We start from the raw sequence: 19,531 nt of genomic DNA, 5'->3' as shown, positions 1-19,531 counted from the left end.
CCTAGCTGCTGCCTGGCCTGCTGAGTTCCTCCAGCAGTTTGTGCATGTTGCTCAGATTTCCAGCATCTACAGATTTTTCTCTTGTTTGTGATTGAATTCAATGTCTTTTCTTTTTTGGGTATATGTATGTCAGTTAGACTAAAATATATCAATATGAAACATTGAATTCTGAAATTGTTTTTAATGATTTGCACCCATTAGCTTTTAAACAGGATTTCACATCTCACTTTTGAATTTGCAAGTATTTTTCTGACTATACAAGCAATGCTGAAATATCTCGTACTAATCTCCTTAAACATCGGACAGGGGACACAAAAATTGCTTTCCCTCTAACCTTGTCTCTGTAGATGAGACAGACAAATGAATTATTAGATTTCATAAACTTTCTTTTAAGAACTATGTTACAATAATTTGTAATACAAGCATGCACATTCAACACTCACACAGGCTCATAGAATTCTCAACAATTTCTCCTGAACTTGCTGTTCTCTAGCTTCACTCAGATAAATATAGATGAAGTAAAAATTACAGACCAAAGGATGACACTAATATGCAGTATATCATGCATTGACTTCAATATTATAAAGGAAATGTTTATAAGATTTAATCAAGTAATGTATGGGGGGAAAATATTCTCAGGCAAGCAATGCCATTATTGTTGATCAAAGCCATTAAATATCATAAGGATGAAGTGACTTATTTTGATATAAAGGAAGAGGTGCTTCACTAATGTGTTTTTTTGGATTGCAATCATGGTACTACAGAATTGGAGGATAGTAAAGCTTTTAGTTGAATAAAGTTCATGGATTTTTGCATTAATGGTGAAATTGTTTTATGTGAGATAGAATTGATAATGTTAATAGTGAACACTTATCAAAAATGATTTCAAAGTTCGAAGTAAACTTATCAAAGTGCGTATGTAGAATGCCGAGATTCATTTTCTTGTGGGCATTCACAGTAAATACAAAGCCACGTAATAAAATTAGTGAAAGATCGCACACAACAAGATGGTCAAACAACCAGTGTACAAAAGATGACAAAAAAACTGTGCAAATACAAAAACAAACATATGAGAATGATTCCAGGAATGAAATAGAGGAGAGTTTGAGGGCTTTGGCTTGTACTCACTGGAGTTCAGAAGGATGAGGGGGAATCTCGTTGGAACTTATTGAATATTGAAAGGTCAAGATAGGGTAAATGTGGGATGGATGTTTCCCATAATGAGTGAGTCTAGGATTAGAGGGCACAGCCTCAGAACAGAGAGACGTCCATTTAGAACAAAGATGAGGAAGAGGATGAACCTGTACAATTCATTGCAGTAGATGGCTGTGGAGACTAGTAATCAAATATATTTAAAGCAGAGGTTGATTGCTGCTTGATTAGTCAGGCATCAAAGGTTACAAGCAGCAGGCATGAGAATGGGTTTGAGAGTCCTTGAAAGTGAGTCCATAGGTTGTGGGAGTGTTTCAATGATGAAGTGAAGTTGAGTCAAATTATCCCCTTTGGTTCACAAGCCTGATGGTTGAGGATTAATAAGTGTTCCTGAACCTGGTGAGGTGAGTCCTGAGACTCCTGTACCACCTTCCCTATGGCAGTAGTGAGAAGCGAGTATGATTTGAGGTAGACCTATTTTGGGTGGTTAATGAAAACAAAATTTTATTTTAAGTCCACGTTAATTAAGTATTGAAATCCAGTAAATAGAAAGGCTTGAAATTATTTTTTATGACTGGCATTTATCACATCCCTTATTGCTCTTAAGAAAAAGTGCATTTTGGTACCAGTATAGCTTAGGCAACAAAATGCACTACTTTTTGTAGATGACACATAACACAGATGCTGGTGGAGATTTAGACAATGGATAGGATATCAATCAAGTAGGTTGTTTTCACCTAGATGATGGTGTTTTGAGTATTTGTCTAGGCATTCCATAGCATTCCATACAGGGCATTCCATAGCACTACTGATAGTGAATAGGCTTTGGTGTGACACTCGCTTCAGCCCAGGATCTGCTCTTTTGCCATGGTAATTATATTTTTCCCAGTGAAAAACAGTCAATCAAGGATAATTTTTCAAAAATATGGCTGTAATTTGGCTTGCTACCAAATATGTGTAATATTCTGGCCAAACTCTTGACAATCTGCTATCTCAATGTTTGGAAATCCCAATGATTATATGGTCCTATTTTCCACACTCCCCATCAAACTTGACAGCTTACTGGAAAATTTATTGTAATATTATGTGACATTCTTTTGAATTAAAAGTGTATTAATAGGAGTGAAGTCCAGTGTTTCTGAAAATCTGTCAGAACAGTTTGAATCTAAAGTACTAAACCAAAATATTGTACAAGCATTTATTTAACATTTTAGTTTAGTTAGTAGCAGTTGAATGAAATGTAACTACACAACATTAGAAACACAATCAGATAATTTGAAACAAGTAGACTTTATGCTATGGTGGTGTGTAGTTAAACAGGGTTAAGTCTTCAAGTCAAACGTTTCCAAGTGATTCAGAACCATTCTTTACATAAAGTACTTTACAACTGGTAATTTTACAGTTATATTTAGTTAATGGCAGTTGAATGAATCACTGGAGCTCAACATTAGGAACACCAGATTGAACTGCTTGAAGTAGGCAGGCACCTTTGATGTGTTGTTGTTGATGAATACCTGTCAAGTTGCTGTTTATTTAGATATAGTAGCCTCTAAATAAATGGGACAAAGTCTCTTAAGTCTTGAGGGTTTCAACTTATCAAAGTTTCATTGAATTAAAATGTTGTACAGTGATTCCAGTTAATTAAGACATATCAGGATCATACATTTTGGCCCAATTAAGTAGCTGCCCCGGTTAGCTGAAAATTCGTGAAAATAGTTAAAAAGGTATTTAAAAAAGGCAAACTGCTGTTTAACTGCATAACATTACGTATTTAAATGAAATGACGAACAAATTAAAACACTATTAATACTACTCAGTACTATAAAACTGTGTATTAGTTCCAAATGTTTATTGGAGCAGTGTATGCTGCCATATTCTTTTGATTGATTGTAAGTTAATCAGCACAGACACCAAATGCAGTTAAGGAAGTGCTTCCATGCGATGCATCCTCAATCTTCATTTTCAATGTAACATTGAAGACGATAGTCAATATCTTTTAATTCTTCGTATTTCCTAACCTGAAGTACTGAAATCGTTTCATTTTCACTCCCTAATGTTTCTGGCATCTCCAAACCTGAATGCTTGAAACTGCAGTGAGCAAAACTATTCTAAATTATCTTGCTACTTATTTCTCACCAGCCATCAGTAACAAAAATCGCTGCTTTTTTTTTAGCTACACAAATACTTGCAGCTGATGCTATCTAATTCCTCCGTCTCTGCTGCATCTGCTCTCAGGAGGAGGCTTTTCATTCCAGAACGAAGAGGATGTCCTCCTTTTTCAAAGGAAGGGTCTTCCCTTCTTTCCTCCACCATCAATGCTGCCCTCAACCTTATCTCTTCCATTTCACGCATGTCTGCTCTCACCCCATCCTCCCGTCACCATACCAGGGATAGGGTTTCTGTTCTCCGGAACTTCTGCCATCTCCAACAGGATCCCATCTTGGCACTTATCCTTGCAAGTAGAACAAGTGCTACATCTGCCCCCATACCACCTCCCTGACTACCATTCAGGGTCCCAAACAGTACTTCCAGGTGAGGTGTCCCTTTACCTGTGAGTCTGTTGGGGTCACTTACTGTATCTGGTGCTCCTGGTGTGGCTTACTGTATATTGGTGAGACTTGATGTGGATTGGGAGACCGCCTCAATGAGCACCCATTGTGCATCTGCAAGAAGAAGTGAGATCTCCCAGTGACCACCCATTTTAATTTCACTTGCCATTCCTATTCTGATATGTCCATCCATGACCTCCTTTAATGTCTACTCAGGTTGTAGGAACAACATCTTATATTCCCTTTGGGTAGCCTCCAACCTAATGGCATGAACATCGATTTCTCGAACTTCTAGTAATGCCTGCCCCTCCCCTACTTCACCATTCCCCATCCCCATCTTTTCCCTCTCTCAATTCCTTGCCTGCTCATTGCCTCTGTCTGATGCTTCCTCCTTTTCTTTCTTCCATGCTTTCTGTCTTCTGTCTGACTCTCCCTTCTCCAGCCCTGTATCTGTTATACCAATCAACTTCCCAGTTCTTAACTTCATCCCTCCCTCTCCTGGTTTTGCCTATCACCTTGTGTGTCTCTCTTCCCTCCTCCAACCTCTTAAATCTACGTTGACTACTTTTTTCCCCCCCAGATATGCAGCCTGGCCTGGCCTCCAGCATTTTGTGTGTGTTGCTTGGATTTCCAGCATCTGCAGATTTTCTCTTGTTTGCTGTTTAAAAACTGTTTGCTCTAACATGGTGTAGTGTCTTGACGGCCACACAAGTGCACGTGACTGATGCTAGTTAAAAACTGTTTGGCAACTGTCTCCTGTCCCAATTAAGCAGAAGAGAATCCCAAATAAGTGAAGGCAAACCTAGCTATTTTCTTGATTAGATTTTGTTCTTTAAGACTTGTCCCAAATAGCAGCTGCCCTGATTAATCATTGGTACAACTGAATGAACTCAGCTGTATTTACTATGTGATGGTTTTCACCTTTATAATATTTTTATTACAATACGGTGACATTAGCGCTGGACTCCGGAGCGAAGGTTCCCGAGTTTGGGATGCTCCTGGACATGCTTTCCATCTGTGCCAGCTTGAGTGTCGAGCTCACAACTGGGCCTCGTAAAAAAAAACACTGTGCTGTGAGAAGGATGTGGGCGACCACTCACAGAATCTTTCCTCCAGACAGCCACTTGCAAAAATAAGTGGTCACTGAAGCTCTGGCAGAGTATGGCACACAAAAAAAATTACAGTTTGGTCTGCATCGAGCAAAATGCAATATATAAATAAGTATGCTCACTGCGTCAATATGATATTTCTGCTTCTGTCAGCAGTTGTGTTCATTGAATGAAACTTTCAAATTTACGTTATAAGCAATTCTGTAGAAATATTTGCCTAGTAAGAGATAAATTGCAACCTGCCAACCTAATTTCATTTAGCATTTCTAGAGATACTTCTGAGACGCTGGTTGTAGAAATCCAAGTGCAAACTTACTTTAACCTATAACTATTTTCAGACTTTAAAATGGTGACTTTTATTGGAATGACTGCTTAAACAAATTTCCTACACAATGTAGCGCTGTATGCTATATTTGGAAAATATACTTTATAGTTTGGTAATATATTCTATTTTGTTTCAGATTTTTCCTGAAGGTATCAGAATTATTCGAAAAAACAAGGGTATGTCAATTTTGACTTGCATGCACTTAACACCTGGTTTTACCTATCGCTTGCTTATGTTCCTTCCCCCTCCACCCTTTCTTATTCTGATTTCTACCCTCTTACTTTTCAGTCTTGATGAAGGGTCTTGGCCTAAAACATCAACTATTTATTGCTGTTCATAGATGCTGCCTGACGTGCTGAGTTCCTCCAGTATTTTGTGTGTGTTGCCTGATGATTAACTTTCAGATTTTGAAATTTAGCTGAACAATTTTTAATAGGCTTGCTCTTTATTAAAAATGCTAGTATTGTCTTGTATAAAGTCAGTATGAATATACAGCAAAAACATCTGTTTATAGAGCAGTTTTTAACATGGAGAAAGTGGTTAAAGTACTTCACTGACTATAGGATAAAACAAATGCTGAGGAAATAATTAGGATGGATAAAAAAGAACTTGATTGAATGAGATTTTCTTTGAGGATTTTCTTAGAAGGAAAAGGAGACAGAGAAGTTTAAGGACTGTTCTCCAGAATGTAGGGTCAAAAGTAACTTGTATAACTATCAGTCATCAGATGTGGGAATGGGAAATTTAGAAGTTCCACTCAGAGGACCAACATTCACAGGTGGTGGTAGTGGGGTAAGAGGAGGGTGGGTGGTGAGGGTGGTGGTTGTACTGTATAGCCTACTGTATAATAAGGGACTACTTTATGTTTTAGTAATGCCTTTGAATGTGCTATTAGGCGCATATTGAGCATGCACTATTAGGCACGTATTGATCTGTACGTGTGTGTTAAAGTTCAGACTCTACCAGTAAAGAACCATGAAACTTAGTTCCTGTCTCCAGCATTTTTATTAATAGCATTGTTGTGTAGCCAGGCCACATACACAACAAATTGGCGACCAGGTTACTGTATCAGAATGCCGTGTTTTAGTTGATAATGACACTCGGAGGAAGAGTACAAGGAATGAGCCAAGGAGCGGGAAAAGGAGGCAGAGCGAGGCCACGAGTCTGAAAGGAAGCAGGAGCACAGCCGGGGTCTGGAATGTCGGGAGACCAAGGGACACAGTCAGAGCTGCAGCACGTCCAGGTGAACCACAGCCAGCGCTGATCCCCAGGGACTGAGGCTACAACCACACTATGCTGGATAAATCCGTAACCGAAGCTTTTTCTCTTCATTTCCACACTAAAGCAGTGTTTTTGTCCCCCAAAACCGGAGCTTTTCAGCAATGCTTTCTAGGGTGGGTATTTTTGAAAACGCTGCTCAGGCAGACCAGTGTGGATGGAGTAACCGGAGACTTTTGAAAATGCTATCAGATGGCAGTGTGCTATTTCATTGTTTTCTTGAAAGCAACCTAACAATTTCAGAACAGATGGCAATGAGACTGAAGCCAGAAGAGTTAGAAATGTACTCACCAAATGCTTTAACCCATAACTTAATAAATGAGTATACTCACTTTGCCCTGTTTTCTGTCCTTGTATGAAGGTGGTTTACCTATTTATGCAAGTACTTCTCTGACAATAGATGTGTAACACCCTAATGTAACATTGTACGGAAATACAAGATAACTGATACAGGCATGTTTTACTCATTTATCAAGGTGCTTTATTAATGCAACAGAGTTAGTCAGTTTTTCAATGTTCGTCGTCAGCCGGGTCAATCTGTCCGTGAACTCCCTGTCGGTTGCCTCCGTAGGCTCCAGTATTTGTTTTTTTTAGTTTTAAGTTCTCCCGTGTGAGAGCCAACAGCTGTCCGCTGTTTCAAGTTTTTCTAGTCTGTAACTGCACAAACGCGCACTTTTATGGCGAGATTCGACACCAAACGTGTCGCTTGTTTTCGGTAGATGTGTCCTGCGTATGCACAGTAGGAGGAGATTTGCCAAAATCTCCATTTCAATGTGGACAGAGATATTTTTAAAAATGTATTGTGTGGATGCCTATCGTTTTTACGTGAAACCGGCATTTTCAAAATCTATGAGCAACTGGAAAACCATGACTTGATTAGGGACAGTCAGCACAGTTTTGTACAAGGCAAATTGTGTCTTACTAACTTGATTGAAATTTTTGAAAAGTTGGCATAGGTAAAAGATGAAGGTGGAGCTATGAATGTTGTCTACAAAGAATTTTGTAAAGCATTTGCCAAGTCCCTTATGGGAGGCTCATCTAGAAAATTATTATTTTTGTTTTGTACAATTTTAGAGTGAAAAAAAGGAAAGGAGCTCCATGCAAAAGTTTGGGCACCCCAAGAGATTTGAGCTGTCAGATAACTTTTACCAAGGTCTCTGACCTTAATTAGCTTGGTAGGGCTATGGCTTATTCACAGTCATCGTTAGGAAAGGCCAGGTGATGCAAATTTCAAAGCTTTATAAATACCCTGACAACTCAAACCTTGTCCCAACAATCAGAAGCATGGGCTCCTCTAAGCAGCTGTCTAGCTCTGTGAAAATTAAAATAAATGATGCCCACAAACCAGGAGAAGGCTATAAGAAGATAGCAAAGTGTTTTCAGGTAGCTGTTTCCTCAGTTCGTAATGTAATTAAGAAAAGGCAGTTAACAGGAATGGTGAAGGTCAAGTTGAGGTCTGGAAGACCGAGAACACTTTCTGAGAGAACTGCTCAAAGGATTGCCAGAAAGGCAAATCAAAACCCCCGTTTGACTGCAAAAGACCTTCAGGAAGATTTAGCAGACTCTGGAGTGGTGGTGCACTGTTCTATTGTGCAGCGACACCTGCACAAATATGACCTTCATAGAACAGTCATCAGAGGAAAACCTTTCCTGCATCCTCACCACAAAATTCAGCATCTGAAGTTTGCAAAGTAACATCTAAACAAGCCTTATGCATTTTGGAAACAACTCCTGTGGACTGATGAAGTTAAAATAGAACTTTTTGGCCGCAGTGAGCAAAGGTATGTTTTGCGAAAAAAGGGTGCAGAATTTCATGAAAAGAACACCTCTCCAACTCCAACAAGCACAGGGGTGGATCGGATCGATCATGCTTTGTGCTTGTATTGCAGCCAGTGGCATGAGGAACATTTCACTGGTAGAGGAAAGAATGAATTCAATTAAATTGAAAGTTCTGAAAGCAAACATCACACTGTATTAAAAAAAAACAAACTGAAGATGAAAAGAGGATGGCTTCTACAACAGGATAATGATCCTAAACACACCTCAAAATCCACAATGGACTACCTTGAGGCACAAACAGAAGGTTTTACCATGGCCCTCACAGTTCCCCGACCTAAACATCACCGAAAATCTGTGGATAGACCTCAAAAGAGTAGTGCATGCAAGACGGCCCAAGAATCTCACAGAACTAGAAGCCTTTTGCAAGGAAGAATGGGTGAAAATCCCCCAAACAAGAACTGAAAGACTCTTAGCTGGCTACAGAAAGTGTTTACAAGTTGTGATACTTGCCTAAGGGAGTGTTATTAAGTACTGACCATGCATGGTGCCCAAACATTTGCTTCAGGTCCTTTTCCTTTTTTGTTATTTTGAAACGAAAAGGTGGAAATTAAAAAAATAATCTTGCTTAAAATATTAAAGAAATGTGCCCTCTTTAATTTTAGGCCTTTTGGAAATCAGGTCACCTTTAACTCGCTAACAGAAATTTTGATAAGGGGTGCCCAAATTTTTGCATACCACTGTATATTGTGAGGCTAACGGTGTTTATGATGAAAAGAAAGCCAGCGACTTACTTAGTGTTATGGGAGCAAAACATACGGGCTGCTACGGAGCTTGTTGACCCCTGAAAAGCCAACTGACCAAATGTTCAAGCAAATAGTAGACACTCTCCAACAGCATTTAAACCCCAAACCACTGGTCATTGCTGAAAGATTTAAATATCACAAACGGAATCAGAGCAAAAATGAAAGCATTTCTGAATATTGTGCTGCATTGTGCAAATTATCAGAACATTGTCATTGTCAAAGCTGGTCTATAGGACGCATTGTGGAACAGGTTGGTGTGTGGCATGCACTGTGAAACCACACAAAAGAAGCTCCTGGGTGAAAAAGACCTTGCATTAGAGAAGGCACTGAACATTGCAATATCAATGGAAATAGTACATGGTGCTTCAGAGATTCAACAAAAATCTCTGGAATATGCTACAAATAAAATGTCACTGAGAAGAAATGAAGGAAAGGTATGTTACCATTGTAGGAACATGTCACATGACCCTGATGACTGCTGGTTTAAAGACAAAGAATGCAGAAACTGTGGCAAACAGGGCCACATTGGCAGAGTATGTAAAGCTGGTACACAGCAGAAAAAGGACAAAATACAGAGAAACAAGAAACCCTAGAAAGGAAAAGGCAATAATGTACACGAATTGGAAGAAAGCAGTTCTGATGAAAACGACAGGCAAAAGTGAATCATCTTGTCTGCAACTTCACAGCATGAAAGAGACAGATGATCGAAGAGTAATATGGATCACTCCACAAGTGGTAGGCGTTAGACTGCAAATGGAGTTGGACACAGGCTCAGCTTTAACAGTGATCTCTGTATACAACTACAAACGACTGTTTTCTCACATACCTCTGAAACGAACTAAACTACCGCTAAAGACTTACACAGGACAGAAAGTGCATCCCAAAGGTAAAATTAAAGTGACAGTGACCTACGGAGACAAAACAAAGCAGCTGAACTTGTATGTACTGGAAAAATGGAGGACCACCGTTGCTGGGATGTGAATGGCTCAGGAAAAACCAGTTGGATTGGCACACCATCAAGGCACTAGATGTGTCAACAAAGGAGGGCAGCTCTCACCCATTGTTGACTATTGCAGCGACGAGGAGGAACTAGACTGCGCCGATGATGAGAATGAATGCTGTATCCATGGCCGTGACTTGGAGGAAGATACAGAGGATGCAAGGGAGACAGATATTGTCAATACACAGAATGATGAAGACTATCTGGAAGTAAAAGAATAGATGTACCAGGAGAAACTGACATCTCTCAAAAGACAGCTACAGCAGTTACAGGAAGGCACTTTGCAGGAGTATCCAAAAAGGATGAAGAAACTAGATCAACAATACAAGGAAAGAATACAAAATGCAGAGCTTTCTCTGCAACTGGAGACAGAACAAGTGGAAAAGAATTATATTAAATAGAAGAAGGCAGCAATGAAGAAATTTTAAGATAAAAAGATTGAGTTAGAAGAAAAAAATAAGATGATTGAGAATGAAAGGCTAACAATGGAACTCTCAGGAGATTCTATGGAGGTAAAGCCAATAATGACGAGGAAACTAAGGAGAAGACCTAATGACACTGTTCCAATTACAGACAAAAGATGAAAACCTGCACCTGCGCAGTTAAATTACTTGTTAACAGATGAACAGATAATGGAAGACCTGCAAACTCACAATAAGCTTAAATCTCTGAAAAGACCAGCATCTCTGTCTTCTCCTGGGCATCTTCCCAGCACTCCTGCTGAATCACCAGCACAAAGATGTGAAGCACGAATAGAAGATGAAAATTTATATTACAATAAGAGATGGTATCATAAAGGTCAGACTATCTATTTGGAATCTAAGGAGAATACTAAGATTGGCTGTGTAATTAGCTCAGTTGGAACAAATGAGATACGGGTAAGGAAGACAAGTGATAGCACAAAGATGCGTATATGTCTAGGACAGCTGCACAGAGGAGTCTTCATTATACGGAGGCAATCTGCTACCTAGAACTCTTAGCAAGTTGGAGGTGCACATCTTTGAAAAAGAGATTTTCAATAGTTTTACTGACCAACTTAATTGTATTTTGTAAATATACTCAAGTTTAGAATTTAATGGCTGCAACACACTCAACAAAAGTTGGGACAGAGGCATGTTTACCATTGTGTTACATCACCTTTCCTTTTAATAACACTTTTTAATCATTTTGGAACTGAGGATACTAATTGTAGTAGATTTGCAATTGGAAATTTTGTCCATTCTTGCTTGATATAAGGCTTCAGCTGCTCAACAGTCCGTGGTCTCCATTGTCTGATTTTCCTCTTCATGATGTGCCATACATTTTCAATAGGAGATAGATCTGGACTGGCAGCAGGCCAGTCAAGCACACGCACTCTGTGTCTACAAAGCCACGCTGTTGTAGCCCGTGCAGAATGTGGTCTGGCATTGTCCTGCTGAAATAAGCATGGACGTCTTGGGAAGAGATGTCGCCTTAACGGCAACATATGTCTCTCTAAAATCCTAATATACACCTCAGAGTCAATGGTACCTTCACATACATGCAACTCACCCATGCTGTGGGCACTGATGCACCTCCATACCATCACAGATGCTGGCTTTTGCACCTTTCGCTGATAACAATCAGGATGGTCGTTTTCACCTTTGGCATGGAGAACTCGACGCCTGTTTTTTCCAAAAACTAGCTGAAATGTGGACTCATCTGACCACAGCACATGGTTCCACAGTCTTTTGGTCCATCTGAGATGAGCTCTGGGCCCAGAGAACTTGCCGGCGTTTCTGCATAGAGTTGATGTATGGCTTCCTCCTTGTGTAATACAGTTTCAAGTTGCATTTCTGGATGCAGTGACGGACTGTGTTAAGTGACAATGGTTTTCCAAAGTACTCCCAAGCACAGGTGGCTATAATTGTCACAGTAGCATGACGGTTTCTTAGGCAGTGCCGCCTGAGGGCTCGAAGATCACGCGCATTCAACAGTGGTTTCCTACCTTACCCTTTACGCACTGAGATGTCTCTGAATCTTTTCACAATATTATGTACTGTAGATGTTGAAAGACCTAAATTCTCTGCAATCTTGCATTGGGAAATGTTCCTTTTGAACTGACTAACAATTCTCTCATGAACTTTGGCACAAAGGGGTGAGCCACGACCCATCCTTGCTTGCAAGGACTTTTGATGGACGCTACTTTTATACCCAGTCATGATACCTCACCTGCTACCAATTAGCCTGCTTAATGTGGAATCTTCCAAACCAGTGTTACTTGAATATTCTGTGCACTTTTCAATCTTATTTCAACTCTGTCCCAACTTTTATTGTGTGTTGCAGCCATCAAATTCTAAATTTTTGTATATTTACAAAATGCAATGAAGTTGGTCAGTAAAACTATTGAAAATCTTTTCTTTGTACTTTTGTCAGTTAAATAAAGGTTCACATGAATTAACATATCACAGATTTATGTTTTTATTACATTTTGGAAAATATCCCAACTTTTTTGGAAATGGGGTTTGCAATTTGTTATTATTAAATTGGTAAGTAAACAAATGGTAGGCGTTTGTATGTTAAGGATAAACATTTGTTTACATAGTGCCCCAGTAAAAGAAAACAGTTGATACATTATTAAAATAAAAGGGGAGGAGTGTACTGTATAGCCTTCAGTATAATAAGGGACAACTTTATGTTTTAGTAACACGTCATTGAATGCGCTATTAGGCGTGTATTGATCTGTACGTGTGTGTTAAAGTTCAGACTCTACCAGTAAAAAACCATGAAACTGAGCTGCCATCTCCACCGTTTTTATTAATAGCATTAATGTGTAGCCAGGCCACATACACAGCAGTGGTATTCCTAGAGGCAGATTTAGGTAGGGTAGAATGGGATTGAGAGAGAATGGAGGTCAGCCAAGTAATGGATAATAATTTGAGGGGACAAGGCTACAAAATTTTTACGAGCTAAGGCTTGGAGCCAGCAGGAAAGGATCTATTGGTATAGTCAAATTGAAGTAAAAGCCATAGCAGATGAGGGTGTCATTTGCATATATTCAAGTCAGGTTAAATAGAATCAAGAATTTGCAAAGAATGGAGTAAATAGAGCTTTTGGTAAGTTTGGTGGTGGTGACTCCAGTTTGTGAAAGCTTGTAATTGAAAAGAATGATGACTTATCCAAAGTTGAAAATCACATAAACAGTCTCTTAACAAGAATAAGGTGTTACGAATCCCGTAACTGGGTCACTTACCAGCAAAGATAGAGAGGTCCGTTGAAGTCTGATGGTACTATTTTTAACAGTATTTATTAGTAAAAATACACAAAAATAATATCAATGCAAACATACAGATAATATACGCCGTCAATACTAAGTCTAAAAGTGCGGGTGTAATAATAATAAGAAATAGCTCTATCTTTGTCTGGGGGATAATGTATTGTCCAATGGAAATATAAAAGTCGCTCAGTTCATTCAGGCTGCAGCCTTTGGTTGGAGTCAAGAGAGATTTTTAGAAACTTGCCAGCTTTTCCTTTTTATGATTTCGATCCTTCGAGAGTTCGTTGTCGTGGCCGTTCCCTTGTGGCCTCTCCTTTAGCTAAGCCGTTCTTCCATGGTAAGCCCGCTATCCTGGCAAGGGAGGACGCACGCGAGCCCCACTGGCTGTTGCTATTAAACGCTGTCACTGGATTTCCAGCGTTTCTCCTGGTGCGTCTAAAGGGGTTGTTCCCCAGACCCTCTTTTATCCTTACTCACGGGGTCTCAGATGTCAATCAGGTTGGGATGATGCAATCCCTCAACCAGCCCACTCTGGTCATCTCCTGAGGGCTTCAATGAATAGTACAGTACTCAACACACAATTCCGTCTCCAAGAGACAATGGCCGTTATCCGGGGCTTTGTCTCGCGGAGGCCAGGACACATTCCAAAACCTTGAGGATTCTCTCTTATTTCCTGGGTCCCAGACCCGAATTAATAGCGATCTTGCGATTCTCAAAAAGGAGGGGGCGACTTTGTACCCTTCAGCCCTTTAGAGTTGTGGCACATTCGTAACAAAGGGAATTGAGGAACATGGCCTTGAGTTTGTGAGCAAATAAATTATATTTGTCCTGAATGCTTTCTGATTCTAGGCATCCACTTATGGGAAACGTCATCCTTGCATCTATTCTGTCATGACCCTTAAGAATTTTATTTGCTTCAATGAAATTGCTTGTGTTCTTCAAAATTCTCGATCAAGACTGCTTAATTTTTCTTCATAGGCCATATACCCCACCCCAGAGATCAATCTAATGAACATTTCTTTTAAGCCCTTTAAGAAGGACAATGTTTCAGATGCAGCCTCACCAGAGCCCTGCATGTCAATAAGATTACTTCAATTGTATTGTGAACAATAGGATTTAAATACAACACACTTCTGAATACTTAATCATATGCAACATCTTGAGGTTTGTGTTATACATTTTATGCACATACACAATTCATGTAAATGCCAATTCATTTCTTACTGTCATTAGTTAAAGATAAAGAATCCCAATGTTTGCTTTTTAAAAAATAAAATTAAGGGGATGGCCTCGCATCAATCTGCTCTGTCAGCTACCATGTGCTTCCATTTACCTATCCATGTCCATAGCTCCTTGGAGCCTCTGCAGATACTGGAGATCTGAAATCTAAAACTGAAGTCCTATAAACACTCTGCAGGTCAGGCAGCAAGTGTGGAAAGACAAATATTTAATGTTTAAAGTTGAAGATGCTTTGTAAGAACTGGGAAACAGAGGGGAAAAATGGTTTTAAGTTGGAGAGAGGGTCCTCCTTGCACACCCTACTGGCACTCCATTTTGTATTTTCACATTTGAAGTTAGTGCATTCGATTTCCTTTTCAAATAATTGTGACAAGCTAGAGCCAAAGTACTGATTTCTGCTGCATCTCACTTGTCCTACTCCCTATCAAATATAACCCCTATAATTTAGTTTTTTTGTTCCTTAGCCAATCTTCAATCCATGCTAGTATATTACCCTAATATATGCTCTTATTTATAAACCTGTATAAAAAGCCTTCTGAAAGTCCAACTAATGCTTATTCACCCTTATCTATTCTGCTAATTGCAGCAAACAAACAACTTTAGCAGATTTGTCAAATGCATTTTCCTTTACATAAATTCATGGTGATTTCATTATAAAATGGATGTTAATAATCCCTTTTTTTTAAAGTTTTTTTTTGTAAGATAACGCTGAACTAAACACCGAGGTAAACCGTTGTTAATGAAGACGGTCGCAGTAAGATTAACCGTTTACTGTTCACTCTTCCACATTAACGTATGGCAAAAACCGCCGACAAAACAACACAAGACCGGCACAGCACCCGCCCCCCTCCTGACACCACACCCACATCGCAAATACCCACAAGAGCAAAACCACAACAGCCACACCACACCAAAGCGCAGCACACAACCAGAATCCCCCCACGCCACCGACCGCTCCAAATACACCCCAACACAAACCATCCGCAACCCCCCAAACCAACGAAAACACAAACCCCACCGACCGCCGCCACCCCCAACAGGATCGGCGCCAACACCACAACCCAACACATCGACCACCCCATGGCACTGCCCCACCACGCCTCCAATGCGCAGAGAGAAAACACCACCGCTGCCTGCGCTTGCACATGTCTCGTCCCCCACCCTCCCGCCTCCCCGAACCGGCACCCCCCCACAGGACGCGGCGAAACCGGACGCGACGCCATCGCACGCCGTGACACCCCACAGACAACAAATCCACGCCAAACAATCCCAACCTCAACCAGAATGGCAACAAACAAATTACCAAGCGAAAACACTACAAGCTAAACAACTGCCACAAAGGCAACACAATCATGTCAAATGAAAAGAAAAGTTCCAAAACCTGGCAACAACTTACTAAAAATGAAGACTAAAAAAGGTATTCATCCCCTTTGTAATTACTATGCTAACTTTCCTCAGGTGCAATAGTCTATATTATGTTACCAACTCACCCAGTTTGTTGTTGTAAAAAAACTGGGGGATGACCTGGTTTCAATGAATTCATAAAAATAAGTACCTCCTCTTTAAGATCCAACAGTATGGTAGATTTTCAGCACCCAAACCAAAATGAAGATGAGAGTGTTCAAGAGAAGTTGTGGAACTAATAAGAAGCACAAATCTGAGGAGGGGTACAAGCCCATCTCAAAGGCACTGAACGTACCTTGGAGCTCAGTGCAGTCCATTGTGATAAAGTAGAAAAAATATGAAACCACAGCTACACTGCCTAGGTTAGGCCACCCCCCCCCCCCCCCCCCCAAAGTTAGTTGTTGGAGAAGGATGGCACTAGTAAAAGAAGCTACTGTCACTCTGAGTGAGTTACTGGCTGCAACTGGAGATGAGGTCTTTGCAAACCATCACTTAGAGGATATTGTAAAGATATGGAAGAAGATCTTTTCGTCAGATGTGACCATCAAAAATGGAACTTTTTGGCCTCAACACTAAGAGGTACATGTGGCATAAATCAGCCAGTTAACACATTCTACTGTAAAGTATGATTAAGGTAGCATGTTGTAGGGTTGCTTTTCAGCAGCTGGGACTGACAATCTGGTCAGGATTGATGGGAAGATGAATACTGCTAAATATAGAGAGGTCATGGATAAAAACCTGCTAGGGTCTGCCAGAAAGCTAAAACTGGAAAGGAAGTTTATCTTTCAGCAGGACAACAGCCCAAAGCACACTGCCAAAGCAGTCATGGAGTGGCTTCAAATGAAGAAAATTGATGTCCTTGAGTGGCCCAGTCAGAGTCCTGACCTTAACCTGATAGAAAATCTCAGGCGAGACCTCACTGCTGTCCACCACCTCTTCCTAACTAACCTGGCACAACTTGAGCAATTTTGCAAGGAGGAATGGGCAAATCTTGCTCCATCACGTTGTGCAAAGCTAACAGAGACTTAACCAAAAACACTACTAGCTGTAATAGCTGCGAGCGGTGATTCAACTAAGTAGTGAGCAAATGGAGAATGAATACTTTTGAACTGTTGACATTTCAGTTTTTGAGTTTTTAGTTTTTCATGCTTTACAGTTTTCCCTGTTTTTTGAGCTCTACTGTGAAAAAGGAGCATGTGATTAACAAATTTTAAAAAATCAGTTAAATGGATCAAAATCCCTGGCTGTAATACCTACTTAAGTGAGCAAAAAGTTGGGGGATGAATACTTTTATAAGGCACTGTGTAGATTCAATTGGCAAACCTTATCATTTTGTAGTTAATATCTTGTGCTTTATTTTCAGAAAATAGAAGCACGGGTGTCAGCAGATGAAGACCTAAAGCTTTCTGATCTTTTGAGGTATTACTTAAGAGAATCGCAAGCTGGTAAGGTAAGTCATTTCTAAACCAATTACTGGGTTTATATAATCATGTAAGAGCAGATATTTCTCTTAATTTCTCGGGTTTTGTTTACCAAAGACATTGAAAGATAAAGGTGATATAGTTAATATGAAATGAGGGGAATTTTTACAGCTAACAAATTGGTTTGTGGTGCTGAAACCACTGGTTTTGCTTTGATTGTTTGCCCGCCCACAACAGAGAGCATGGTGATTGTATCGCTCTGAAAAGTGTGAAAAATGGTTGCTGGTATTGTGAGTAATGAGTCATGTGCTTCAATGTAGCCCCACGGAGAATATAAATTAACTGAAGGACCTTCTGATAGACCTGTTAGAATTCTGTCCCTGGATCCTTTCACATCTTTCAATTCTGTTGATCATGAATTAGAAATGTGTCATACTTTGCATGTTTGAATTATAAAATCTTAAACGATGTAGAGTATAGAATTTTTGGCCCATCTTATCTACACTGACTATGATGGCTGTCTGTGGTAATCCCACTTCCCTGCATTAGGCTCAAATTCCCTACATCTTTCCAATCAAGTACCTGGCCAAATGTATTGTCACTGTATCTATCTCCAACAATTCTGTTCCAGATACCCACCACCGTGTGGGTGGGTGGGAGGGAGGGAGGGAGGGAGCTTGCTCTTAGAACTTTATCGAAAAATCTCCCCTCTACCTTAAACCTGTGCCTTCCAGTTTCAGACTCTCCTGCCTGAGGAAAACATTGTCCGTCCATCCGATCCATGCCAATCTGTTAAAATTGGGAGCATTATGATCTGCACAGTGTAGCAGTATATAAAGAAGTTAGGGCATTTGAGTGGGGTTAAAGTATAGGCTACACTTTGACAGGGGATGGGTCAGCCTCACTTCTCCCTGCTGTGTGACCGCCTTGTTTCTGTCTTGTCTGGCTGCTCATCACACTATCTACACATCAAATGCAGTTTTGCTGACGGTGCTTTTGAAAATTCCCCACAGACATCCTTATTCCTTTTGAAAGGTCAACCATGTGATCATCAGGGAAGTATGCAGAGATTAGAGGGAGCAGTAAGAAGTCTGCAGCTTAGGGATTGGGAGTCCCTCCTGATGTCAGGCCTGAGCCCTGTTGGAGAGGGGCCTCTTTGTCTAGCGACTGTCTGCTCAATATTTTCATCTTGGCTTGAGTCGATTTTGAGATCCATATGTGGTGCTAAGCCCAGCTATGCTGTACTGGAGAGCTAGTGTCTGTCAATAACAACACAGGTACAGTACTGGTCCCTTTTAAAATGGGGTGAAGCTCTGGTTGATAGAGGGTTCTTGCAATATAACAATGGCACAGAGCAACAGTTACACTTGTTTGCAGTAGTGTTGGGCCTATACTCCTGTATAGTGCTGCAGTAGGAGCAGCTCAGCCTTCTGGTCTGACATGCTGGAAAGAAGCATGAAAGTGACATTGTTGTGGGGGCAGTGAGCGAAGCAGTCGGAGCTGTCGCATTTTAACCTTGCCAAATACGGATATTTTGCTTGTATATGTTTAAAATTGTGTTCCTTGTGGATGGCCCTCAAAAGGTTTGGATTGTAAACATGGCCATTGTGTAATCCATGGCATGGATTTTTACAATAATCCTAAACAGCTTTACATTGCCAAGGGGAAATAATGGGGAAGACTTTTGTTCCTCATTCCAGTGTGACATGCTGTACTGACTTCCCGTTAAGTTTCACCCCTGTTGTTCAAACTATCATATTTATGGCACTGTCTGGTCTGGTATAGTTAGGATCCTAGAATTGTATGCTTTTGGGAGCTTTCAGGATGCAGTGACTGCAAGGACCAAGGGAGCTTTTAATGTTTAACAACTAGTCCTGACAATTTGTTTGCAGTGCATAGTTCATTGGGGAATTTTGGTTCAAATTAAAGATTAATATTCTAATCTGGTAAAAAGGCATCATTGTTTTAGCCCTGAGAGCCAAGATATGAGTTTCATTGGGAGGGTAGCGCTCATTCCATATTTATACTGCAAATGTACTTGGAATGGAATACCCTTATTTTCCTGAAAGCATGACAGACAAATGTTATTCCTGCAATCCCCATTACTATATATACTTCCACATTCTCTACTTAGAAGCAGCCCTTAGCCAAAGACAGAAATTCTCTCAGTTTCTTAAGATTTCTCTTGCAAATTGTCATTTAGAGTCCTCACAACATTTTGCCTGACGTAATGGCAC

At 40.2% G+C, this 19,531-nt stretch overlaps 1 protein-coding gene across 2 annotated transcripts in view; it reads left to right on the top strand.

The window, feature by feature from the left end:
- snx6 (sorting nexin 6) overlaps positions 1-19,531 on the top strand; it is a 77,964-nt gene that overhangs the window by 45,482 nt on the left and 12,951 nt on the right. For both annotated transcript variants that reach the window (XM_059956501.1, XM_059956493.1), the window contains 2 exons: positions 5,272-5,311; positions 17,237-17,323. In XM_059956501.1, the coding sequence (XP_059812484.1) occupies positions 5,272-5,311; positions 17,237-17,323 (127 nt within the window). The remainder of the gene's footprint in view (positions 1-5,271; positions 5,312-17,236; positions 17,324-19,531) is intronic.

This window comes from Hypanus sabinus, chromosome 2 (assembly GCF_030144855.1).
Source record: "Hypanus sabinus isolate sHypSab1 chromosome 2, sHypSab1.hap1, whole genome shotgun sequence".
Taxonomy (NCBI): domain Eukaryota; kingdom Metazoa; phylum Chordata; class Chondrichthyes; order Myliobatiformes; family Dasyatidae; genus Hypanus; species Hypanus sabinus.
This window is presented reverse-complemented; position numbering and strand designations above follow the sequence as displayed.